Source organism: Patiria miniata, unplaced genomic scaffold, assembly GCF_015706575.1.
Source record: "Patiria miniata isolate m_02_andy unplaced genomic scaffold, ASM1570657v1 HiC_scaffold_5, whole genome shotgun sequence".
Classification (NCBI taxonomy): domain Eukaryota; kingdom Metazoa; phylum Echinodermata; class Asteroidea; order Valvatida; family Asterinidae; genus Patiria; species Patiria miniata.
The window spans coordinates 6,975,152-7,002,278 of NW_024037072.1; the positions used below are offsets into that span (position 1 = coordinate 6,975,152).

Genomic DNA, 27,127 nt, shown 5'->3' on the forward strand with positions numbered 1-27,127 from the left:
ATAGAACTGATACCTTGCCCGGATTGGTCAATACAAGAACAGGGTCGTGCAAAAAAAAAGGACTCCCACTTTTGACAGCAATTTTCACCTACTTATTGAGCATATTTGAAAAATTCAATTTAATGGTATTACAAAATTGATCATTAAAACGTAAGTGACGAAAAATGATTGCAAATGTATATTTTGTATCTCAGATATGGAAAAAGTTCATGTGCCAAACCTGTTTGTCCACAGACGGCTTTTTTTTCACCCGCTTGACTGAGCTCTGGAGCTTGATTTGAAGACAAAACAACACTACACTAGACTTACACGTGGACAACAGTGAGTTTAGTGACTTGTATTCCAATTAGCACAAAAACATTGTTCTTGTGATTTGTTTATTAAATTAAAGATATTTTCACCATGTATGGTTGAAAAGCTATACTTCACTACATTATACAAAAAAGTTGAAATAAGTTAAGTAGGTTAACACTCCTGTCAAAGCGGGCTTCCTTCTTTTTGCACCACCATGTACATGTATATCGGTTGTTGTTTTTCTCTTTATTTATTTACAAACTCTTATATTGTTTGAAAAATAAACAGATTCATTAAAAACATTTTTATTCAGCTTCTACACAAAACAAATTCCATTCAAACATCTCAATAACATTTTTTTTTAAATGATAAAATACAAAACAAAATAGCAGTGTCGGGGTGACAACAAAAATAAACCACTGTGTGAATTATAGACTCGCAGCATTCCAAAATCGCTGAACAAATATTTTAGGCAAGCTGAGATATTTGCTAAAACTGATTCGTATGGTAAAATTTACATTACCTACTTTTCCTTTAAGTCAAAGCTTGAAAGTTGATGCGTGCATGCACCGCCTAGGAAAATAAAGGGGGCATTTATTTGTTTTAGTGCATTTATGGCCAGTGTATTCTTTTAAGTAATACGCCTCTGTACTAATGACGTCACACTTTGTTTACGTGTGCGCTTTTCTATGGGGCTACGAAACCGTGGTTCCCACCAGGCTCCCATAAGAAAGCACATATGTAAACAAAGTGTGACGTCATCAGTACAGAGGCTTATTTCCGACAATGGCCTAGGTAAAAATGTAAAGGGGGCGAACCTGTGTCTGCCACGCATAAGGCCATTAAACAGGTCAGTTACTGCATTCACGTAATGGGTAATTGCTCTCTAAATTCCAAGGAGTGAATATTCACTCCATTCGAGTGAAGATTTACTCCCACAGTCGGAAACTAGGGACTAGACGTTTTAGAGTGAAATTCTTTCAATCGTAACACTCGAGTTTTCTCTCGAGCTTCGACTGAGGTGTTCTTTTATAGTCAGACTTTTTCAATTGAAAATGAGAGTGATTTTCACTCTAAAACGTCTAGTCCCTAATTTCACTCTTTAGAATTTAGAGAGTGAATCATACTCGGTTTTGAAAAGCACATTAGGGATTATTTTACTGTTCAGGGTCTTCATCATTTTGTCTTCAATATACATTTGTATATTTTTTTTTACTGCATACTACATTGTGTGCGTCTGCAATCTCCCGAAAAAAGTCTTATATTTCGAGCTGTTAGTGGGCCTGTCATGCACAAAAAGAAACGACTGAAATATTGTCGGGCCACAAATACATGTACAGTGCTCGCTCAATGTCTCATTTAAAAGTAATTAATTTTGGATTGCTATAAACAATCAATTGAAAAAAAGTAAAGTACGTATACATTTTGTATTTCTGGATGAAACTCGAAAATACTCCAGGGACAGAACATGCGAGACATAAAAAGTGACGAAAAGTGCACTTCTTAAATTACAAACGAATGATCAACAGTGGCGTAACTACGGGGGTGGGGGAAGTGTGCCCCAAACGTGCCCCAAGCGGATGTCCGTGCCCCTCCCCCTTCCCGGGTGTCCTACCCCTTTCGAAATCTTGAATTGATAAAAATCCTTATTTTGCAATGATGCGTTTTATTTGTCTTCAGTGCACCCTCAGGTAGGCCCAGCGTTGTAGTCGGGTACATTTTCATGAGTACGAGAACAAGAATTTTTTTTCTCCAAGAGTACGAGTACAAACAAATGTATGTACTCGGATATGAGTAGCTTGTAGGAGAAGTTTTTAATGTGTCACGTACTTTCAAGGGTTTTTAGTATCAAATGGCATGAAACACATGAAGAAACATCCCAAACAGTAAAAAAAAAAGGCTCTTTTCCGCATACGGTAGTTCTTTAATTTAACAACGTTCTTACGGGAGAACATTTGCAAAAGTACGAGTACTTGGTCATGCGCGTACGAGCACTGGTATACAAGTGCTATCATGTACGCTGTACAACACTGGGTGTCCCCCCCCCAAGTTAGGTTGTAGTTACGTCGCTGATGATCAATGCATGATTTATAATGGTCGTATACTGAAAGCAATAAGGACCTGCCAACATGACATTGTGCTTCACAAATAACCAAGGACTGGCCTATTCAATTTGTAAGACGTGCATCAGTAGCTGCTTTATATCAGTTTATCTGCTTCGTTTCGAAAAGTACTGGATATTTCCGGAACTAATTCTACATTTGCAGTGTTTCCTCTTTTTTTTGTATTCGACAAAAAGTCAAAGAACAAAAAAAGTAGGCCTAGATTTTATTGATTATTTCGTGTGCTTTACTATGGTTAACGATTCGGCAATTTAACTCGGCTCTCCAAACAGGGTCATTCAAACTGTACTCGACTAAAACACAGCGTTAAAACAGAAATAAATCAAGGTATCTCTCTAAAAAAAACAAAGTTGATTCAACGTGCAAAACCTTTCGAGTTTATAGAGGTCCCCAATCTCATATCTTCATCTAGATTTCAGTTTTCAATCAGCTGTCGTCTTCCTCAGAATCTCCTTCATCCTCTGCATTCTCGTCTTCGTCCTCATCCTCATCTCCCTCGTCTTCTTCATCCACTTCTTCCCCCTGATACTTTCGCGTCTTGAACGTCGCCATGGACTCCAACCTCGTCGACATGAGGCTGCCCAGACTGTTTTTGCTCGACGAGGGCGCCCCTGGGTCGCCGGCACCGCGCCGTCTCTGTGACCTCATCCCGGGCATGGAGTATTCCAGGAAATCCTCTCTGCGCTTCTGCATTTTGGCTTTTCGTTCGTCCATCCTCTTCCGCATCAAGACAAATTTCTCCTTCTCCGTCAGTTCCTTTGGTTTCTCCTCTTCATTTTCCTGCTCAGGAGAATCCGCCTTTTCGGGGTTTTCAGCTGGTGTGTCCTCTAGCTCTTCCGAAACTGGGGGACTTTCACTTGGTTTTGGAGAACGGAGATACTTGGAAATTAAGCTCTTGCGTCGGTCCATGTCATCCAGTACCAAGTCGTCTGAGTTTTCTGGTTCATTGGGAGAGAACTCAAACGTCGGTGAGGGGGTTCTTGTGTCCCTGCCTCCATTAGTGAGATCAGGTAAGAGTTCTTCATCACTCTGTTGGGCAAGGATTGGCTTCTTAGTAATCTTATTACCTCTCTTCTTTCGATTGTCTCTGGCGTGAAACACGCGGCCATTGGTGGGCACGGCAGGAAGCCTCGTAGCTCTGTGCTCGCGTTTAGTCCTGACAGGTTTTGATTCTTTGTTTGCAAAACTGGTCTGTCTGTGGGAAACTTCCGCCTTCACTGTTGTCGTTTGAATGGGTACGCGAGGTTTCCTACTGGCGGACGTTGGTCTCGCTGAGGAGGCCGGCTTCGACCTCTGCTCTGTTTTCATTTCCTCTTCCTCGATGTCGATTCCAAGAATCGTCCAGTCGTTAATGTGTTCCTTCAGGTACTTCTTGTCGAAGAGAAGATCCACTTGAGGACGAGGTTGAACAGTGCTGATGGATTCGTCCGACTGCGCAAACTCGCCGTCTGGATTGGCCAATCGGAGGCTCTCAATGGCTGCCATGTCCTGGTCCTCGACATCGTCCTGTTCGTGTTCATCAAACATCTTCTCGTACCACCGATCCGTCTCTTTCTCGTCAACCAGTGCCTGCGAGATTTCGCTAAAAACTACCGAGTTCTCACGGGCCTTTCGACCCTCTAAATCTCGCCTGATCCCCCATAATTTCTTACACAGTGCCAGGTTCAGCGTGTCTTTTGTCCCAATCAAAACGGGATAGGTCGGCGACTTACTCCGTGGATGAAAGCCGTGTTTGGAAACGTAGAGCACTTTCTTCGGCTCGGGAATGTCCGGGGGTAAAGTGTTTTCACTGACGGGTGAATCTGAAAACTTCGCTGGAAGCGACCTCGGGCGCCGATCGGAAGCTCTGAAAATCCTCGTGGTTCCGTTCACAGTTTCCACCTGAAGACGGGGATTGTTGGCCAGACTCTTGAATGCCGAAGCCCTGTCAGCGAGTCCGTTGCTAGACCCGATAAAGGCAGTCCCAGATTCCCGAGCAGTTCCGTGTACTTTTGGCAGGCTGCCAAATGATACGTCACCAGAGCCTCGATGTGATTGGCCGGTTCGTCCAGCGTAGGCAAAGTCTGCGCATGTCTTGGATCTGCGCAGGCCCAGCGAGCTGACGTCACGGTGGCGGTGAGTGGTCTGTGACTGGACCTGGCGGGAGTAGGAGGTGTGATTTCTGTTGTTTCGGTGGTGTGTCGTCTGCTGCCAAACGCCTGGTGTTGTGGTTGACTGTCGTGATTGGCCAGGCCAACTCCTGTGTCAAATAATTGGGAGAGGAAGGGATTTCATGACAAATTGTTTGATAGAAACTTTACAATACAGGGTGTCTTAAAAAAAAAAAGTTGTGCAAGCAGATATCCTTCTCAAAAACTACTTAACATCAGTATTTCATCGTGATGGAAAATACTCTTGTGTATAATCAGTGAAAATGCAATGGAAATCCGTTCATGCAAACCAGAGATCTAACAGATTGTAAAAGGCTATGGGTTTACTAATGGTGATATCAGTGCATCAGATTGTCATGGGCCTTTTCAATCTGGTGTAAATTAAGTTAACTGTGTAGATCCCATCCCATTGGACCCCATAACCTTTTATAATCTGTTAGCATGAACGGATTCCCATGGCATTTGTACTGAATATACTCAAGAGTATAATTAATATGATCCATCAAGATGAAATACTCATCGGTTAAGTAGTTTTTGAAAAATTAAAGGATATCTGCTTGCACAGTTTTTTTTTTTGGGGGGGGGACCCTGTAAGCCTACACAGGTTTTGCAATGTCTGTTCTCTCTCAAGGTTTTCCCAAGTGAAATGAGCTCATTGTGTTTGATTCTCAGGGTAACATTTTCTCAAGCTCTTCAGTAAACGAGTTCAAAGTGTAGTCGACGCTGTTGTGTGATTTTTAGCTCACGTCGGCATCAGCCTTTCCTTTGGGCCCGCATTGAAGTTCATTATTGGCAAGTTTTACACAAATATGGCCAAAAAATCGCCACCCCTGGTTCGCACTGGAACTTCGATACTCGAGCGGCACGACAGTTGCTTTTTAACCTCAATATCTTGTTTCTTTAAATGAAACTTTAATGCATCCATATTTTAACCTTCATCGTTCTTTTGTTCTGGCTAAACAATCAACCACAATTTTACTTGATCATGATATAGCTGATGAGCTCCTACAGGAACATCACTCAGCTTTTACGTAAACACAATGTCTGGTAAATTCATGTAATCTGTAGCAATGACAACGCTAACATATGAACTGATATAAATCCCCATATAAAAGCAATACCAAGATGTAAATGTCAGGGGCCATCTGTAACGCTACCCGATTCGTGTTTACACTACGAGGTTTATATTGACAGATATCTGTATGTATATATGCAGCCATATTCATGTAAATAGATCTAGTACCCATAATCCTCAAAGTCACTAAATACGACATCGATATTGCCGAGAGGTTAACTAAACAATATGCGCGTTTAGAAGTTTCAGAAACCATGGTATATAGACACTGCTTTGTGTATTAATGTCCAGGCTAAATGTGAACGAAAAAGTGTATTTCTGAATCATCCAGGTATAAAAGCATCAGAAAATCGTTCCGAGTAACCTGAGTCGAAAAGTGTTACAAGAAAATTATGACCACAAATCCAAATGTTTACACATAAATTACATACATGTACATGTACGTTCTGGGTTGAACAAGATAACTGGTGCACGAGTACGTGCACGAAACCGCCAAAATACCATACCGGTGCTCTAAGATTTTGAGCTTAAAAACCGGTGGTTGACATGTCATATTTTTTAAAGAAACAAATTTTGCCACGATCTAATGTGGATGTGACTTTTATTGGCTAAGAAATGGATAATTATCTATTCAGCTAGAAACTGTTATCATCAAAAGAAAAAGTATCCATCGTTTTGTACTAACTAAAATTTAAAAAAAAAATTACAAATGTCAAGATCGTGTTTTTGGAGTTCAGTTTAGGACTTATCTTTTTGGAAGATACCGCCAGAAAAACTGTTCACAATCAAATCACCAAAAGGCTCAATATAATTTTTAGAAGAACATCTACCACGTAATAAATCAAAATTGCACGGTTAAACTAGGACGTTCACAGTCGGACCTTAGATTTTCAGATTTTTAGGATCATTATATTCTTGAATCCGATGAGCTAATTACGGCATGCAAGGACCTGATCCAATCTACCATGTCCAAAATATTTCTAAAAGTAGTCATCACAGCACACGACTACCAATCAGCCCATTTCCTTCATGAGTGCTTACCGAGTGAACCAATCCCCTGCCATAACCTCTTCAGACGGCCCACATCTCAGGATAAATGGCAGACCACAGGTCACACAAGTCACAAACTCCAAATCACCCTGCCTCTCCTCCTCCAAGTTCACCGGGCCCCTGGCTGACTCGCCCCCGTCCCTGCCTGCCGCGGAAACCTCCTCACAGACGGATCTCCCCGCACCGTACGACTGCCCAACCAATGGCGGTAACCATGGGATTTCCTGCTGATCCCGCATGATTTTCTAAAATAGATCCCCGATAATAAATGCGTATTTGACGGCGGGCATTGTGGGTAGGCAGCTCGTTAGCCCCTCTTAAAATCTCATCAATTCTTGATAAACCCAGGGTTCCATTGTTCTACCGTCGCCACTTCAGATCGCTCGGATACAAATCTGCCGTGTTTCCGTGGCCCATTTCTTCGTCAGAAATCACTCTTTGAACACTTGGAGTGCGTCGGCGTGAACGCTCTTTAGACTTCGGCACACTGCTCTCGCATCGTGATCAACACTTAAAATCTCGTTCGCTGTCAGAATGTTGTCGTAATTGCAGTTTTACCACAGTAATGGATAGACATTATTGTCCATGGCCGGCCCATGATAATAGTTGATAGTGGTTAAAATCTGAAAAGACCATCGTAAATGTACGATCCGAAAATAACTCCCACTTTTGGCAGATTGGCAAATATCGCATCTATAGGCTATCGCATCCTCGTTACATAAGTGTGTTGTCATGTCTCGATGGGTTGGTCGATTTGACCGCGACGAAACCAGTAGCTCTGTTCCCAGCATCGACAAAGTCCTCCGTATCATTCCTCTCGTGTCACGTGGTCATGACGTCACAAGATTGGCTATCTACCGAATGGCCGCATACACCCATGTAATTTTAGAATCGCTTTTATCCAAATTTCCGCAGCATTAGTTAAAAAATCAATTTTAATTTGGTCCCGAAAGTACGTTGCGTTTCGGTTAGCCTTGGGTCCATGGCAGGCTTGTGTTACGACCAGTCCAATGAGCAAAAATGAAGACGTGTGGTTGCGCCATAGTAACACAAACAAAATGCCGAAGTATAGACTACCGCAAAATTAACTCTTCGATTCAATTAGCCACATTATCCACTCAATGATGATTGCTTTAATTAATGAATCCACCTGTTTCCAAGCTAATTTCTACTCCGGATATACCATTTGAAACAAGCAATTTGACAAAGTTCAGAGGAGAAAATGGCACACACAAAAAATCAACTGTTCTAATCTCCGGTGACTGGCGAAAACACGGCTGCAGTTGGGTGAACAATGTGGAGAACCACCATTCATTCTTCAGAACATGTAGCCGTTTTGTTGCCAACAATCACAGCCGACGGCAGAAGTCGATATTGTCGCGAGGGAAATCAATAACCAGATGAGCGCTGCACTTTTAGCTCTGATGAAACTAAGCAGCAGTTTGTTGAAGTATCACTTTCCAATTAAACTTTTTTTGTTATTAACTGCAGTGATCTCTTAATTAACAAGTTTGTTAACTGTCATGTAATGTATGTATTACATAGGCACTCTAAAGTTGATGTCAAATAACAGTGATACACGTATTACACACATTTCACCAACGAAAGTGGTTTACAATGAGATACAGTAATGTCAATGTTATATAGAATTGGTGGAATTCTCATCATACCAGGTAGTCGCTGCTCATATGAGATTCGAACCGGCCAGACGACCCCGGCAAGTTTGGTGGTCGAGTGGTACATCATCTGCACCGTAGTCGTGGGTTCGAGTCCCACCGCGAGCTTGTGAATAATGTTCTCACTAAGTTCTAGGACATCACTGTATATACAGTGCTCTTAAATAACGTTTGTGATGGACAAATCTCAATACTTCATCTTAAAGATGTGAATTGGGCCTGTGTAATTTGTATGTTTGAATTGTTAAAAAAACACACAATTAGTTTGTGTTGCCAAATTAACATTAAGTTCGTAAAAACTACGGTTATGGACTATAGTTGCGTTGGTTTTTGGGGCTGTTTTTTTTTTCAACAGGAGTGTTGGGACAATTCTTTCCTTTTGGTGCCATCTAACATATTCAGTGATGTTATAATGATCGGGTGACCTCTCCTATCATCTTGCCCGCCATGCAGTTGCATCTGCCAAGCGCCAATCAATACATACTCTGAGTACTCCACAAAGAAGAACATGGATTGTTGAAAGGGGGTCTTAAAGATCGGGTGTCAACAACATCCAATGAATATTCATGATCTGTGCGAGTTCTGTCGAGATAACAATCATAACACTATACAGTTACTCGTAGAGGGCGCCATAAGATATATATCAAACAGAAACAGAGATGGCCGTCATGTACTACTAGGCCTAGCCATGATTCCTGCAAATTTATGGACGTCGTTTATGGCCTAGCCATGAATCCTGCAAGTTTATTCTGCAAAAATATCCTAAAATACATCTTAGTCTCCTATTTAACTTTCAGTTTTTACCCGATAACCGCCACAAAATTATTTTTTATAAATTTTTATCTTTCTACGACCCACACTGAGTTCTGCTAGTCCACATGTATTTTAGATTTTCGGAAGTGGGAGGTCAGTTTTTGGCACGATATTTCTAATTCACTTCGGACGATTTTTCAGTTTCCATGAATTGAGTTTCAAGTAACAATTTTACAAAGGCCTTTCTCGATGGTGATTTTCTTAAGAAATCAATGTACATGTACCAAAAATACTTGAAAATTTTAGAATTTTTGCATGTTAGTTTTCCTATTCAAGGGTTCCGGAAGCGCGCCACCAGGGGTGAACTTTCAGGCTGTATTCCTGTCAGAATGACCGCTAATTTTTTAAAATACTAATCTTTTAACAGATCAACGTTGAAACCAAATATGTAGACGAATTTGTTTTACAATATAAGTTGTCATCTAGTAAACATTCCCATAGTTGCAAAAGTGTGACTGTGTTGTTAATTAAAAGAAAAAGGGGGAAAGGAAAGTCTGTCATGAGCCAATATGGCCCCTTAGGCAGGTGTTTGAAACGACTGAGAATATGTCTTTTCCCCCTGGAATGGATGGGATGCCAGTCCATCGTAGATATACGCCCCATATAACAGCTAATGTCGGTACCGAATTCTACTCCTGGGTGAAGAGAGGCAAGTGGGGTTAAGTGGCTTGCCCAAGGACACAACATATGGCCAGCAGTTGAATTCGAACCCCCTACCCCCTGATCTTGTGTCACGAACCCTCCACTGCACTATAGGCCACACTCCCATTAGAACAACACGTGATAACACGGATACCCTGTGTTGTTAAAGGACATCTTAAACCGAGCTAGTAAAGAAATTTCGAAAGCACCTCAGATATAACAAACAGGATTCAAACTGTCTCTTTTATCTTCACCAGCTATACTCGAGAGGCAATAGTTCTGAGTAGGGCAATGTCCGATGAATGTTCCATCATCAGATTTTGACCTACAGACAGACTGCTGATATGTTCTTGATGAAACCGCTCTACATAAGATCAACTGAGACAACAAAGCAAGAGCAATCTCCTTTGATGTATCCGTGTAATGAGATATCTGTCACTGAAACTGGTGTATTTTTCTATTTGCTAAAAAAACAGGGTAAGTAGTTGGATTTCAAAAACTGTATACTTTGCTAACAAAACAAAAAAAGCTTGATGCCAAAAGCCGCAATTCCCTAAAAAGTGTTAATCTTTCACTCTCTTTTAGTTGTACACTTACATTCAGTGTTTCTGTGACAAATTACGAAAAAATCTCTGTGAATCAATGTCTTCTATTTGTGTGGTTTCCAACTCCTTCTGTTAACATTGATACATTTTTTTAACTATCAGGTAAACTTTATAGTACACCCGACCCTGTGAAATTTACAAGAAAATACAGGTTACTTTTTTTTTCAAACTGAAAACAATTAATCTTCGGGACTGAATCACCCTCGAAACCTTTCTTTACCTGTCCCAAAATAATTCCGGTCGGTTTGTGTCATTAACCCTTCTCCACGTTGGTGCATTTAATATCAGAAGTTACTTCTGAACAACCAATTTGCAATACATCACGTGCATAGTACATGTACTTTTTTTTATTAAAAGAGTACCTCACCTTCTTTGTGGGGTGTTGCGATGAATACCGTTCACACTCCAACAACAGCGGTTCCCGGCTGGGGGGCCATCCCAGCCCGGGCCGTCCTTAGACGGTCGCCCGTGATGCGTGAAAGCTCTGTTGTCCTGATACGCCGCAGTGATGAGGCCACTGGACTCCCGTTGACAATTGGAACCACTCGTGGCTGTTGTTGGGGCTGTTTTCTCGTGCATTCTTTTGGTTCCCGGTGCCACCATGGACAGATTTTGTTGATACCAGTTGCCACGGTTGCCCATTATTCCAGGCGATAAAGAGCGCATGTGAGTCTATTTAGCGCCCGAACCCGGAGCCTGTCACGCAAATAAAAAAAAAATGGTAAAGATTTGTTGGATGTTAAAACCTACAAACAAATTGCGCTCAACCGTGGGTAAATAATAAGAAATTCCTACACCGTGGGGCTTAACTTTAATTTAAAAACACATGCACATACTTTCGATTTTTTTTTCAGTCTGTGGCAAGCATTTAATTATAATGTCAGCCTTGAGATGGAATGCACTTTAGCAAGCCACCATTATTTCACCATAAACAGCAACATATAAAATCTCGGGTAGGACAACGGACATACTGGACTGGACGGTCCTTGAAGTAATGTACAGTTTTTACGTTATACAACGTCGGAGGACGTTCATTTAAAATGAAACACACGATAAACACAAGCATCGACGTCTTTTTAAGGGCTTACAAATGTAGGAATTCAATTATCGAAAGTGGTAACACAAAAAATCATGTGAACAAAAACGTCTTCCACATTTTATAAAACATGCTGTTCCGGAATAAACGTTTAAAAGTATTTTAAACATAGGATTTGAAAATGACACCGTGGTTTCCTTTAAGATAAGCTCTAAATGTGAAAACTATTTTGTTTGCGGCCATTCGTTTTGCAACGGAAAATTAAAATCCTTTCCACTAGAATAATAACTTCCCCGGTATTTTCAAAGTATTGAGTGACGTACAATCATCTGTACGGTCATCTGTAATCCTCCATACCTGGTTCAATATAGAGTCAATGTGATAACATCCAGCCCAAACATTCTGGCAGATTTCCGTTCAAACACACCGCAAACCTTCTGAAAACATTGGTCATAATTCTTCTCATAAGCGCAGTATGAAGAACTCAGGGATACGTCTAGTTTTCTCTAACGGTTTCAGGCGTTATAATCCACATCACTCCTCCACTAGATGACAACAGTTGTAGCCGACCCGCTGCAACTTGTCACACATCAGACAATCAGCACATCCTTTTCCCAGAGAGTGTACGGGAATGGTTCCCATACATGTAGACGATGTTAGGACTTCACATCATCGTTCACATATTTGTTCCAAGGTGTGTTTTATTTCTCCATGGGTTGACTGACTAACAACGTACATGTAATAATTTGGTCACCTGCTGTATTCCAAGTTTGATCGTCCACTCCAGTTTCAATAAAGTCTCGTGTCTTCTTGGTTTCTTTCTCCCAGAATTAATCTCCGGACACGGTTCCTCAAGAAGTATCGATAAGTGTACAGTGAATCAGGATTAACGACTGGTACCTTAGCGGCCATGAAAGGGGCACGTCACAATGAAAGGACATACAGACGGGGGTGGTTGTTATGAGGAATTTAAGCTGGGCTGGTGTGGGGCAGGTACGGACGTGAATTATTCAGGCGAAGCTTGGAGTCACAAAAGGACGGGGCTTAGCGGTTGTCTCGGGCGGTTTTACGGCCGAAGTGCGGTTTTATGACGGGCCCGTGGCTTTCGATGCTGTGGGTGATGCGCGCTCCTGTTCCAGTTGAAGTGTTTGGTTTTTTTGGTAGGAGTTCTTAATAATAATAATAATAATAATTACCGGCAATGGGGTAATAGGGAGACTTTCCCATAGACTTGTGCACAAAATTTTTCCGAATTAAATGTGCCCTAACCCAATATTCCCTTGTCCTTTTTCCACGAATTTCGGAATTTTTACTAATTAGACCACGAGCAACAAATGTAACCTAATTTCGACAGCAAAATTTTTCCTCTAAAGGGGGGCTGCGCCAATAGGGAGACACCTAGGTGTCTCCCTATTAAGCCCGTGTCTCCCTGCTATCGAAATTTCTACGCTAACGTGTCTCCCTAATACTACTACATTTGTAGGAATAATACTGAACATTTATATAGCGCTCTAACTGTCATAGAAAGTACCACAGCGCTTTACACAAAAATGGGCGAAAAACCAAAAACCAGAAAACAGAACAAGAAATAAACCACATGCAAAATACATGAGTAAGCAATAACATATCAACTAAACAGATCAATTAAACAGATGGGTTTTCAGGGATTTTTTTTAATGTTGCTAGTGAGCTAGAGTGGCGGATGATGTAGGGTAAGTTGTTCCAGAGTTTTGGGGCAGCAGCGTGGAAGCTTTTCAAGTTCTTAAAGTAAACTTCTGAATAAAGTTCAATCGTAACTTGTCAAAGAAATAACACATTGATTTGCGGCGTTGCTCACACAATTCCTTGCCGAATTTAATGATTTCAACTCGCCAAAATAATGTGCCTTCATTTTTCAACACAAATTAAGCCACTGTTGCTTTATTTTTAATGACAACATTTTAATATCCCATAAAGGAAAATTACATAGGGCCTATCTGTAAAAAAAAAAGGAAATAGAAATTCTACTCAATTATAAAAACAAAAGTTACCTGAATATTTTATTTTGCCTCTTTTTTTTTGGAAGGAGTGATATTCTGTTGACCCATTTCCATTTGCAATGGAAATATTGACTTTTTTTTCTGAAATATATTTCCAAATAACGGGTGTGAAATTATTTCTTAGTTCAGATCACCAGCACGTTTATCCTCAAACTCTTTTCATTTTTTACGACCCTGACCGTGCTGACCGATACTCCCGCAGAGTTTCCCGTGGCCTGGCAATGACCGGCTATGGTCAGTTGGTCACTTTCAATAGCATTATTGTCCGAAGGTCTGTGATGACTTTGTGAATGAATTGCTTTCAAACACAACTTCGTTCAAAGATAACACTGTTTGAAACGTCGAATCAATCGAATACACAATGAATACATGCAATGAAATACACGTTTAGGTGCAATCGAAAAAAAAATTAACTGATTCGTCAATTTTCCACAAAACAAACGTTAGGGTCACAGCAGTTAATTATGCTATAAATTATCTCCTTTATTATCAATTTTTGTCTTCTTTGAAGGTACAGGCCCTAATCCTCAACATTTATTTCACTAAACTTATTTAAAATAAGTCAATTTCATCGTCACTATGTTTCCGTTCGTGGTGATTTTGTTTTATCTCACATGGTAATTTTTTTCTTTGTCTAAGTTGACTGATTTTCGCTACCACAGCAACAACTGCAACATGATGATGACAAGTGATTTGGAAGCAAGTTGACGAATAAGCAAACATACTAACTACAATTGCATTCTGCCTGTCATGTGGAGTACTTACAGAGGCCTTTCTAAACATTGCTTTGGGACTGTTCAAACATCTTTCCATTTTTGAGGTTCCTGGAATGGCACTCCAAATGACATGCAGAATGTACTCATTGAATTTGTATAGGATTTAGTTCCTGGTAGTCCGAAGCACCATAGATCTCTATGGTAATACAGTTCCAAAAAAGTGCATCATATGAAAACAACTGTTACATCATCAGCCTTTAGTACTTCTGTCATATAAAACGACTTATTAAAAGAAATGAACCAGACACAAAAACAAAGAAAGCTCCAAAAAAATGTGCTGTAGTTTAAATTTATATCCACTGTGGATTATTTTCGTCGAGCAGAAAATGTACAAGAATGTACCGTTTGGATCAGTGAATTGTCTCCGATGAATGCTTCGAGACATTTTCTATTCCAGCATTTTCTGACTGGTAAATTATTTTTCATTCCTTTTCAAACTAAATCATTCGTTCAAAAATTGCCCTCGAAATACTAACCAATAACACTTCAAAGATACGAAATTAGGACAAAGAATGAAGAATGACAATATTCTCCCGAGGACGGACATACATGTATATAGTTATACCGTCCGAAACGTCGAGGAAACACTCTCACGAACAGTTCTTTCTCAGTCCGCCATGGAATGCTTCACCGAGTCATACTTGTTTTATCAGACATCTTACTCATGTCACAGGTTATTCTCAAGCATTGTCTGAGGACCTATGTCGGTTCGTTGTTAAAATGACGGAACTTTGCTCAGAATAAAAATCACACAGATAGCAGAAATTAAAGTTGGTCCTTTCCTCTAGAAATTCACTCTGTTATTATTTCATCAACACATCATAAATCGTCAATGTCAACAGTGATTGGTCAAGAATCAATTCTAAAAGAATCATCAAATCCGAAATATCATACGTGTGACTTTTCAGTGGTGTAACGGTTCGAAAACAACAATGCAATCCAACAGTGGTAAAACAACAGTTAATTGGAAAAGAATGTGAAAACGATAGGCAAAATCTCAGATCATGTGAATCCAAAGGAAAAGAATTTGCAAGTGTACTCAAAGTCAACAACTTCAAATTTGGTGAAAGTCAAAAGTCAACAGTATGCATAGGTTCAGCATGAATAATACAACAAGCGCAATGAAGTCAAACCACTGAAACATCAATAAAATACAACAAGGAATTTTATACAATAGTATAATTATAAGATCTTAGCTGGGTCCAAAGCGTCGCGTTGGAACTCGTCTTGATTTGCCGATGCGGTGTCCTACTCGGATGGGGTCCAGGTAGAGCAGCAGCGTCCAGGCGAAGTCCAGCGAACGGTGGTCCAAACAGAGAGGGTGGTGGTGAGAAGCAGGAACAGGCCGGGCGAAGAATCGAACCGGGTCGACTCCTCAAAGCGTGACCTGGGGACTCCGTGTTCTGTATCAACAAGAACACGTGGCAAATGATGCGAGGGAAAGTGTTAGGAACGTCTCTCACGAGAAAATGACTTAGTGAAGTCCGCACTCGTTCCTAGGCTAACTTATCAAAAGTGCAAAGGGTAGCACTCTAAGATATTCTCGCATCGAGGTCTTCTTCGCTTCTTATTTAGAACCAACTTTGTGTTAAAATACTAACTACAAAAAAAATTAAAAACTGAGATTACAAATAGTATAAGTAAGCCAAAATAGTCTAACAACTAATAAAAACTAAAGTTTATGGTGTTCACCCAGAACATTATTCTAAGTCAGAAACAAGTTCGGAACAAGGAAGTGGTTTGTACATGTGCACGCTTGACACATGAGATTGGTCGTGTGGGGGGCAAAGGGTGATTGCTCACATATTCTCAACCGCAACCAGTCGTAAGACACACTAACTTAACTGAATGAAATGCGTAAAAAAACTTAAACCAGTGATCATCTCGAACTAAAGACAACATAGTGTAAAGGGACTCAAAACAAATCCTAATCCGAATGGGACTTACACGCACGTATTTTGTACATGTGTGTACACAGAGAAAATAAAAGTTTCACAACTGCTCATGATCACTTGGACATGCACTCAATGTTTTAGCCAAAAAGACGGTGTGCGTGTGGGTACTGACCCTACTCAAGGTCACCTAGGGGTACAATTACACAAGACACTCAATCCCGTGTCCGTGGTAACAGACTAGCAAGAAAATAGCACAGATGGTAAAGATCAGAACAGAATCAATGTGGCACAATGAATGAGGGATGGCAATAAACGGCCTCATCAAGAGTTCACTTAAAATCATGAACTGAAAACACTTCAACATAAGATTACAAGGAAATATAGAATACACGAATAACACTTGAAGCTAAAATGCAGAATTATCAGGTACAAGTTATATACAACTATCTAACTGACCGAGGCAGTTATTCTGAAATCAGGCAAGGATTCGGGTTACATGAAAATTGGTCAAAACCTTACGATCAATTCAGTGATAAAAAACCTACATCGTATAACGGTAACGATAAGAATTGGAAAGTGAATAAAAGGATTATAGAGCAAATATCTACACTACAATAGAGATACAGCATACATAGTGAATCAAATTTGGCAATCATATTATTAATGGCTGCAACTCATGCTGGGTGTGAAGCTGTCTCGAAATTATCCATAGGCGGGACAATTCTTATGCTATCACAATCATCAAAATTATATACAAGTGGATTATACAGAAATAAGAAAAACATCGGCTTACCTGTATCAACAAGAACACGTGGCAAATGATGCGAGGGAAAGTGTTAGGAACGTCTCTCACGAGAAAATGACTTAGTGAAGTCCGCACTCGTTCCTAGGCTAACTTATCAAAAGTGCAAAGGGTAGCACTCTAAGATATTCTCGCATCGAGGTCTTCTTCGCTTCTGAAGAATTGAGGTGGAGCAAGGGTTTAAAAACCCCTACTGATCACGCGCTCGGACAGGTTTGGGAAAACTTTCCAATTGGTCAAAAAGCTAAAATAATGATATCATCTTCGGAAAAGCCAATCAGAAAAGGAGTAGTGGGCTAACATTCTTGAGGGAACGTGGCCAGCTTGAGATTGACCAATCTGGTCCTCCTTTTATGACTCAATGGTCAGCGTGATCGAACTTCCTTGAATTGAAACAATGGAAGCTGTGAACTTTGGAAGGAAAAACTTAGATCCGTGGAGTGACGCAATGTCTAAGATGTCCTTCTGAACAGGACGTGGTCAGCGCGGAGGAGGCCCGCTTACTAAGAATTCCAACCACACACCGTGGGAAAGGGACAAACAACTTGTCGGACCAAATTTTAAAATGGTTCCTAATTTAACAGGGTCCGACATACTCCCCTTCTAAAACCGTGGCGTCCACGACATGGTACTACAAAGGTAGAAAGGTTTACCGTTGACACATGACATTGACAAGGTTATTGGTCACCTCCAAGGCGCGCTGTTGCGTCATAAGGTGTTGCTCAAGGAGTTTGGCCTCCAGTCCTTCAAATCCGTAGTAATTCGGCGGCCTTCTATTCCGTACAGGCCGAGAAACAACGTTTGGCACATCTGTGTCTGGGTCAGCTGAGGTCTCACAAGTGGGCTCTGGAACGGGGGGTTCAGGCGTGTCCTCATCATGAACTTGATCATCCGGGGCGGATGGGTCAGAGGGAGAACTGCTGTCAGTGATGCTGGTAGTGAGAGAAGGATCCAACTCCGCGTCCTCGTCACAATTGTGCTCATCCAAGTTGGATGAGTTAGAAGGAGAACTGGTATCAATGCTGCTGACAGACGGCATGATTTCATCTGAGTGGGAATGGGGTGAATCTTGGGTGGAGTCACCTTCAACTGAGTTATCAGCGGGGGATGGAGAATCATCGGCGAGAGGTGTCGGCTCTGATGAGATTACTTGCGGGTGAAAGACATGTGCATTCGGGTCGAGACGGACCGATCTTCTAGGGGCTGGTATTGGGCGGAGTGCATAGAAGTTTTCATCCGATAAGTCAGAGTCCAGTGCGTCATCCATATCGTCAGCGCATGCAGGTAACTGTCGCCTAATCGGGCGTTTACGGCGAGGCTTTGGCTTAGGTCGCTCTGTAACTTTAGGTTCATCTTCATCAGAGGGGAGGAAACCACAGGGGAGGAGCATATTTCGGTGAAGCGTCTTATCTGGACCTTCGCCATCAATTGGGCTCACGACGTAGACTGGCATGTCAGGGCTCATCCTCCGATGCACTCTGTATATGGTTTTACTCCAACGGTCAGCAAGCTTGTGTGGTCCCTTAAGACCAACATTTCTGATGAGTACTCTGTCACCTGCCTCAAGTGCATTCTCCCGAACCTTCTTGTCGTAACGGGACTTATTCTTCTGGGCAGTTTTCTCCATCATGGCCGACGCAAGCTCATGGGCTCGTCTCAATCGCTCTTGCAGGTCGGTTGCATATTGGCCGCGGCTCTTGACACCAGACTGAGAGGGCAATCCAAACAGAACGTCAATCGGCAGGCGGGGCTCACGGCCGAACATTAGGAAGTAGGGGGACATCCCAGTGGATGTATGTTTCGTACAGTTGTAAGCATGGACAAGAGGGCCAACATGCATCTTCCACTTCTTCTTCTCATCATCATCAAGGGTGCCAAGCATACTTAGGAGGGTCTGGTTGAATCTTTCACATTGGCCATTCCCTTGGGGATGGTATGGGGTAGTACGAGTTTTCTTCACGCCAGCTATGTTACACAATTCCTTGATGAGTTGTGATTCAAAATCTCTACCTTGATCGGAATGTAGCCGTTCAGGGAAACCATAATGAATGAAATAGGACTCCCATAACACCTTGGCAACGGTACGAGACTTTTGGTCCTTGGTGGGGAAAGCTTGAGCGTAGCGTGTATAGTGATCAGTGATGACCAGGATGTTTTTCGTACCACTATCATCAGGCTCTAAACAAAGGAAATCGATACAGACTAACTCCATGGGTGTGGTAGTTTTGATGGGGACTAAGGGCGCAGACTTCTGAGGTCGTCGCTTGCGTCTCACACATCGTTGACACGTCTGGCACTTCTTCTCTACATCCATCGCCATCTTAGGCCAATAGAAACGGGAACGAAGGAGATCTAAGGTTCTGTCATATCCAAGGTGGCCAACATCATCGTGTAAACCGTGCAGGGCCTGGTTTCGATGACTCTTAGGGAGAACTAGTTGCAGTGTGTCGCGTCCATCATTGGTGGTAGTCTTTCGATGGAGAACATCATCTTCAAGGGACAACTTATCCCACTGACGAAGAAGTATTTGGGCCTCTTCAGACAGTGCTGATCGCTGCTCTGTAGTAGGACGCTGTCCTCTCTTCACGTACGGAATTATCTCACCAATGGCAACATCTTCTAGCTGGAGTTGACGCCAGTCACGGATCTCCATGGTTGGTAGGGCTGTCTGGCCGGTCATTTGGTTTAACTCGCAGGGCACGACATATTCAGAGTCGGTGATGCTCTCAACTAGGGTGTGGCCGTCATCCTTGTCTTCAGTGATGGAGACTCCTCGTTGCACATTATGTCGTTGACAAACGGCCCGAAAAACTTCTTTGGAACACACGGCATTCTGGCCAACTTCACCAAGTCGCTCACGGAGACGACGTAGCTTTTCTTCATTGGAAAGTGACTCGTCATCTGCTTGCGGGGTAGATTGGGGTCTCCTAGACAACCCATCGGCATCTGCATTGCTTTTACCGGGACGGTACTTGATAACGAAGTTGTAATTCGCCAATGCAGCCAACCAGCGGTGTCCAGTAGCATCAAGTTTTGCTGTAGTCAAAACGTACGTTAGCGGGTTGTTATCTGTAAGGACGGTGAACTCTCCTCCATACAAATAATCGTGGAACTTTTCTGTAACGGCCCACTTCAAAGCCAGAAATTCCCACTTATAGGCAGGGTAGTTCAGCTCGGACTTTGAAAGTCCGCGGCTAGCGTAGGCGATGACACGCGATCGGCCATCTTCATCTTCTTGGTAGAGTGCAGCTCCGAGGCCAGTCCCACTTGCATCGGTGTGGAGGATAAATGGCTGGTCGTAATCTACAAAGCCTAGCACGGGGGCTGAAGTTAGCTTTTGTACGATAGTTTCAAACGAAGTCTGACACGCTGAACTCCAAAGATCACCAAAGGGCTCGGTTGGACTACGAAGCTTTGGTTGATGTTTCTTCTTTTGTTTCTGGCCAAAACGTCGTTTCGTCAAATCACAACCAGCAGTCAACTCATTGAGGGGTCTCGCTATTGAAGAATAACCTTCTACAAAACGGCGATAATACCCTGTAAATCCGAGGAATGATTTCAATTCCCTGGCTGTGTTGGGAACGGGCCACGACTTCACCGCATCAATCTTGCTGGGGTCGGTGCTCACACCTTCAGCTGAAATGACATGACCAAGGCACTTCACAGAAGACTGGAAAAACTTGCACTTAGCAGGACTAAGTTTGAGCCCAAATTGACGTAGACGGTCAAGAACTTGAACCAGCTTAGCCTCGTGCTCTTCAGCGGTCTTTGCAAACACAATAATGTCATCCAGGTACACAAAAACACCGTTATGATGGAGATCGCCCAAACATCTTTCCATGAGTCGTTGGAAAGTTGCAGGGGCGTTGGTTATGCCCTGGGGCATACGATTGAATTCATAAAACCCAAGAGGACACCAAAAAGCGGTCTTGTGCTTGTCGTCTTCTGCCATCTCGATCTGATAGTACCCTGACTTCAAATCTAAACAAGAGAACCACTTTGCACCATTCATCGCGTGCAAAGTATCTTCGATCTTTGGGATGGAATACTGGTCACGTATGGTGCGGCTGTTCAACTTTCGGTAGTCGATACAGAGCCGGAGGTCGCCATTCTTCTTCCGGACTAGCACAATCGGCGATGCGAATTGGCTTGAGGACTCGCGGATGATACCCTTCTCCTGCAGTTCCTTGATGTGTTTCCGGGCATCAGCGTAATCTGCAGGGGGGATACGGCGACAACCCTCACGGAATGGTTTCTCATCCGACAGGTTGATGGTGTGTTTTACAGCAGTAGTGCACCCAATATCTAGGTCACTCTTGGCGAACACATCAGGGCGGCTACGTAATAACTCGGTAACTCGCCTTACATCTTCTGCGGGGAGGGGAGACCCATCAAAGTCAAGATCAAAATCTTCACTACTGGTGGTGGACGGAGACACAGGGGGTCCTTCTGCATCGAGTGGCAGCTCTTCCTCAATAATGAACGCCGAGGCAAGACGGCATCGGGCGGGAATTACTACACTCTGGCAGGACTTGTTGGTGAGGATGACTTTCGTTTTGGCCATCCTGTGGGCGGGTAACTCAACCAAGGAAGTTTTCAGCTCAACGCCATCTGGGAGCTGCGATGAGTTCTCCTTCTCGATTAGAACTTCCAGCTTGGACCGCGAACGATTATTAATTCGCGTGGTGATTTCAATCTGTTCACCTGGTCTCAGTGCTGTAACCTTTAAGGACTTGACTGGTCCAAGACTGCCGGCAGAATTCAAACTGTGATAGTGTTGGTAAACTTTTACCCATGCGTTATCAACTGGATGTTTTCGGATGAAATCCTTTCCGCCTTTCTGCCGACAGACTCGAACCATATCTCGTACTACACTGGTGTTAGTCCCAACAAGCAGGGGTACATCGTCGGCTCCTTGGCGATTCGGACATACAAGGGCAAGGGTCGTTACTTCTCTTTGTAACCCGGCCGAATTAGCGGGAAACTTAAGGTTCAACTCGATGTATCCCTTATATGGGACAGGCTGACCAGCGGCGCCTATCACCGCGAGGTGTGATAGGGGATGTAGCTGGCGATGCGGGAGATGGCGAGCGTGGTACGAAGTAGTTACGCACGTGACTTGCGATCCGGTGTCAAGGAGGCATTGTGAGGGTTGTCCATCGATGAAAACAGGGGTAACGGCCTGTTTACCAACAACACCTCTAGGAATATCTGAAGGAGAAACTCCCTGACACCGCGTCGACACAGTCGGGTGACGCACTGGGCCCTTGGATGGGCTCGGGACGGCTGTTCGGGCAACTACAGCTGTCCGCTGTCGTTTTCCGAACTCTGCTCACTCTTAGGTCGGGACAAACGCAACATCATCTTCTCTTGTACCAGGGCTGGGTTCTTTGGCTTGCTGCAGGAATCCATTCGGTGGTTGTCTTCACCACACTGGTAGCAAAAAATGGATCGGAAATTTCTACCTGGTGCTGTGGCTGAAGGAGATGGACGACGGGGAGTGTTGGGTTGGTTCTTAAAAAACCCGTCAAGTCGGCGGTGCAAACGATCAACGGTTTGCCGCAACTCGGCCACTTCTCCGCCGTTTCTTGCTGCTGGGCTGGGGGCCGTCTTGACATCCTGCGCGGTCTGGGCCATGGTGGTTACCTTCTTCAATGGCTTGGACTCGCTTTTCCTTCTGTCAGATTTCTCTTCCAGCAAGGCCTCTGCAGCTCTCACTTCCCGAAGGAGATGCAGCATACCAGGGGGATTGTCCTTCTTTGCTCTCAGCTGGAGCATGCTGAGCAGCGGGTCATTATACAAGCAGCCTCGCTGGAATTGGCTACACAGCGTCTTGTCGGAATCTTCGGGGTTAATGCCGTCCATTTCAACGACCTGTGTTAAAAGGGTATGCAGCCGGAGGAGATAATCGGAAGCCTTTTCGTCTGCTTTCTGATAAGTGCACCTGAAATTCGTCAAAAGCTCATCCCCATCTGCCGTAGACCCATACGCCCGGGACAGGCACGTCAGGTATTCATGAGCGGGGCTCCCGTCTTCTACAGCCCAGACGACGTTAAGAGCGGGTGGAACCAGCGACTCTGTGATTCTGCTCTTCTTCTCGCCGTCCGGGATGTTCTCATCTTTCAGGAGTTGGTGAGCCAACCGCCGCCAATTTTCAAAGTCTAACTCGCCAGATGGAACGGGCGATTTCCCCGAAAACAGCCTCAGACGGCGATATGACCTGCTGGAACCCTTGTCAATGACATGGACAATTGGTTTGTTGCCATCACCTTCCTCTACCTCTGCGCCTAACCCAAGGGACTTAAGATCTTCCAAAGTCTTTCCCTGACCAGAAAGAAATTCATTGAGGGCCTCAGAAAACGAATCCGACATCGTGCTTTGTTGATACAGGTATTAACAACACTATACAACTCAGTATATAAAAAAAAATGGCAAAGGAATAGCAATGGCAAAATACAGCAAGTGAAAATAGAATATACAAAATACAATTCACACACAAATGACGATCAATAATCAGCAATATGGGTATAGGCAAGGAAAAATGGTCAGTAAATATACATGTATACATTGGCAATGAATGAGCAATATAGGAACCAATAATTGAAATAAACCAACTTCAATGAGGAGCTTCTGTGAAAGATTAATGATGTTTCCCTCGAGAGAAAAAACAATCAACACGTTTGTTTCAAAACAACAATCAGAAGGTAAAAGTATGCAAGGGAAACAATGGTTAAAATTGAGCAAATCCGGGTGGTGCCTCCAATTTTGTCACAGGTTATTCTCAAGCATTGTCTGAGGACCTATGTCGGTTCGTTGTTAAAATGACGGAACTTTGCTCAGAATAAAAATCACACAGATAGCAGAAATTAAAGTTGGTCCTTTCCTCTAGAAATTCACTCTGTTATTATTTCATCAACACATCATAAATCGTCAATGTCAACAGTGATTGGTCAAGAATCAATTCTAAAAGAATCATCAAATCCGAAATATCATACGTGTGACTTTTCAGTGGTGTAACGGTTCGAAAACAACAATGCAATCCAACAGTGGTAAAACAACAGTTAATTGGAAAAGAATGTGAAAACGATAGGCAAAATCTCAGATCATGTGAATCCAAAGGAAAAGAATTTGCAAGTGTACTCAAAGTCAACAACTTCAAATTTGGTGAAAGTCAAAAGTCAACAGTATGCATAGGTTCAGCATGAATAATACAACAAGCGCAATGAAGTCAAACCACTGAAACATCAATAAAATACAACAAGGAATTTTATACAATAGTATAATTATAAGATCTTAGCTGGGTCCAAAGCGTCGCGTTGGAACTCGTCTTGATTTGCCGATGCGGTGTCCTACTCGGATGGGGTCCAGGTAGAGCAGCAGCGTCCAGGCGAAGTCCAGCGAACGGTGGTCCAAACAGAGAGGGTGGTGGTGAGAAGCAGGAACAGGCCGGGCGAAGAATCGAACCGGGTCGACTCCTCAAAGCGTGACCTGGGGACTCCGTGTTCTGTATCAACAAGAACACGTGGCAAATGATGCGAGGGAAAGTGTTAGGAACGTCTCTCACGAGAAAATGACTTAGTGAAGTCCGCACTCGTTCCTAGGCTAACTTATCAAAAGTGCAAAGGGTAGCACTCTAAGATATTCTCGCATCGAGGTCTTCTTCGCTTCTTATTTAGAACCAACTTTGTGTTAAAATACTAACTACAAAAAAAATTAAAAACTGAGATTACAAATAGTATAAGTAAGCCAAAATAGTCTAACAACTAATAAAAACTAAAGTTTATGGTGTTCACCCAGAACATTATTCTAAGTCAGAAACAAGTTCGGAACAAGGAAGTGGTTTGTACATGTGCACGCTTGACACATGAGATTGGTCGTGTGGGGGGCAAAGGGTGATTGCTCACATATTCTCAACCGCAACCAGTCGTAAGACACACTAACTTAACTGAATGAAATGCGTAAAAAAACTTAAACCAGTGATCATCTCGAACTAAAGACAACATAGTGTAAAGGGACTCAAAACAAATCCTAATCCGAATGGGACTTACACGCACGTATTTTGTACATGTGTGTACACAGAGAAAATAAAAGTTTCACAACTGCTCATGATCACTTGGACATGCACTCAATGTTTTAGCCAAAAAGACGGTGTGCGTGTGGGTACTGACCCTACTCAAGGTCACCTAGGGGTACAATTACACAAGACACTCAATCCCGTGTCCGTGGTAACAGACTAGCAAGAAAATAGCACAGATGGTAAAGATCAGAACAGAATCAATGTGGCACAATGAATGAGGGATGGCAATAAACGGCCTCATCAAGAGTTCACTTAAAATCATGAACTGAAAACACTTCAACATAAGATTACAAGGAAATATAGAATACACGAATAACACTTGAAGCTAAAATGCAGAATTATCAGGTACAAGTTATATACAACTATCTAACTGACCGAGGCAGTTATTCTGAAATCAGGCAAGGATTCGGGTTACATGAAAATTGGTCAAAACCTTACGATCAATTCAGTGATAAAAAACCTACATCGTATAACGGTAACGATAAGAATTGGAAAGTGAATAAAAGGATTATAGAGCAAATATCTACACTACAATAGAGATACAGCATACATAGTGAATCAAATTTGGCAATCATATTATTAATGGCTGCAACTCATGCTGGGTGTGAAGCTGTCTCGAAATTATCCATAGGCGGGACAATTCTTATGCTATCACAATCATCAAAATTATATACAAGTGGATTATACAGAAATAAGAAAAACATCGGCTTACCTGTATCAACAAGAACACGTGGCAAATGATGCGAGGGAAAGTGTTAGGAACGTCTCTCACGAGAAAATGACTTAGTGAAGTCCGCACTCGTTCCTAGGCTAACTTATCAAAAGTGCAAAGGGTAGCACTCTAAGATATTCTCGCATCGAGGTCTTCTTCGCTTCTGAAGAATTGAGGTGGAGCAAGGGTTTAAAAACCCCTACTGATCACGCGCTCGGACAGGTTTGGGAAAACTTTCCAATTGGTCAAAAAGCTAAAATAATGATATCATCTTCGGAAAAGCCAATCAGAAAAGGAGTAGTGGGCTAACATTCTTGAGGGAACGTGGCCAGCTTGAGATTGACCAATCTGGTCCTCCTTTTATGACTCAATGGTCAGCGTGATCGAACTTCCTTGAATTGAAACAATGGAAGCTGTGAACTTTGGAAGGAAAAACTTAGATCCGTGGAGTGACGCAATGTCTAAGATGTCCTTCTGAACAGGACGTGGTCAGCGCGGAGGAGGCCCGCTTACTAAGAATTCCAACCACACACCGTGGGAAAGGGACAAACAACTTGTCGGACCAAATTTTAAAATGGTTCCTAATTTAACAGGGTCCGACACTCAGATTTGGACTGTGTAATAAACACGTAATCTTTGAGTCTTCTCAGAATCGTTTTTTTTTTTTAGAGTTAGTCACTTCATGTGAATTATAGAGAAGAAGCCACAAATCGTATCTTTACAGAACATTCATGTCAAAAAAATGATATTAAGCAGTGTAATATGTACTTACCGACTTTTCAGTTCGATAATCCACCACTTATAATTACTTCAGAACGGGCATCTCGTGTGAATGTTCCTCCGTGAGAAAATGGAGGGATGCGACGCAACTTCTTGTGTGTATATCCACCCCAAAAAAAAGAGGTACAGTAAGGATTCAACGAAGTATGTTTGTGGATGGACAAATTCCAATTCCCGCTTAATATAATCTTCCGAACGTTAACAACGTCGAGTGCAGCAGCCCCTACTTGATTTAGACTCGGATGTACCCACAAACTTGATTCGAGAAAGGGTAAAAACAAGAAAGGCGGTAAAAAGTATGTTAAGTTCCACACCCAAAGCAACAGTGTCATGCAGACGAAAATCGGCAGGGCAGTTGTGCTGGTGGCTCGAGAAAGAAAGCCCGGGTGATTCGCTCAAACACCTCCGCAGCGTTGCAGCTTGCATGGCCGATTGAACAAGGAGTGTATATATTTCGTGAAATGGTAATTTTTTTGTGGCACAATGAGGTCCTCGTACTATTGCTTTTATCAGGTCAAATATGTGATAAGGTTTTTGATCAGGGAACCGTAAAATTTTTGCATTCCGCAATATATTGTAAGC

At 42.6% G+C, this 27,127-nt stretch overlaps 2 protein-coding genes across 5 annotated transcripts; both read right to left on the reverse strand.

Moving 5' to 3' along the window:
* Positions 1–335: 335 nt before the first annotated feature.
* On the reverse strand, positions 336–26,830 carry LOC119740590. Of its 4 annotated transcripts, none has more exons than XM_038215942.1 (3): positions 26,538–26,830; positions 10,796–11,124; positions 336–4,656 (listed from the first exon to the last, which is right to left on the reverse strand). In XM_038215942.1, the coding sequence occupies exons 2-3, from the start codon at positions 11,092–11,094 to the stop codon at positions 2,844–2,846; spliced, it is 2,112 nt and encodes a 703-aa protein (XP_038071870.1). In that variant the 5' UTR covers positions 11,095–11,124; positions 26,538–26,830; the 3' UTR covers positions 336–2,843. The 4 variants fall into 4 exon arrangements, with proteins under 4 accessions (XP_038071870.1, XP_038071869.1, XP_038071868.1 ...); XM_038215941.1 differs by lacking the exon at positions 26,538–26,830 and adding an exon at positions 12,219–12,411; XM_038215940.1 differs by lacking the exon at positions 26,538–26,830 and adding an exon at positions 11,822–12,411.
* LOC119740613 (paraneoplastic antigen Ma3 homolog) lies at positions 22,275–23,348 on the reverse strand. The gene has a single exon (XM_038215975.1). It carries the CDS (start codon positions 23,346–23,348, stop codon positions 22,275–22,277), a length of 1,074 nt encoding a protein of 357 aa, XP_038071903.1.
* Positions 26,831–27,127: the final 297 nt, after the last annotated feature.

Excerpts from the sequence above, each read along its gene's own strand:
- LOC119740590 (XM_038215942.1), bottom strand. The coding sequence starts at position 11,094 with ATGCGCTCTTTATCGCCTGGAATAATGGGCAACCGTGGCAACTGGTAT. Across the intron at positions 4,657-10,795 it reads CGCAACACCCCACAAAGAAG|GAGTTGGCCTGGCCAATCAC; the intron begins GTGAGGTACTCT and ends TATTTGACACAG.
- LOC119740613 (XM_038215975.1), bottom strand. The coding sequence starts at position 23,348 with ATGTCGGATTCGTTTTCTGAGGCCCTCAATGAATTTCTTTCTGGTCAG.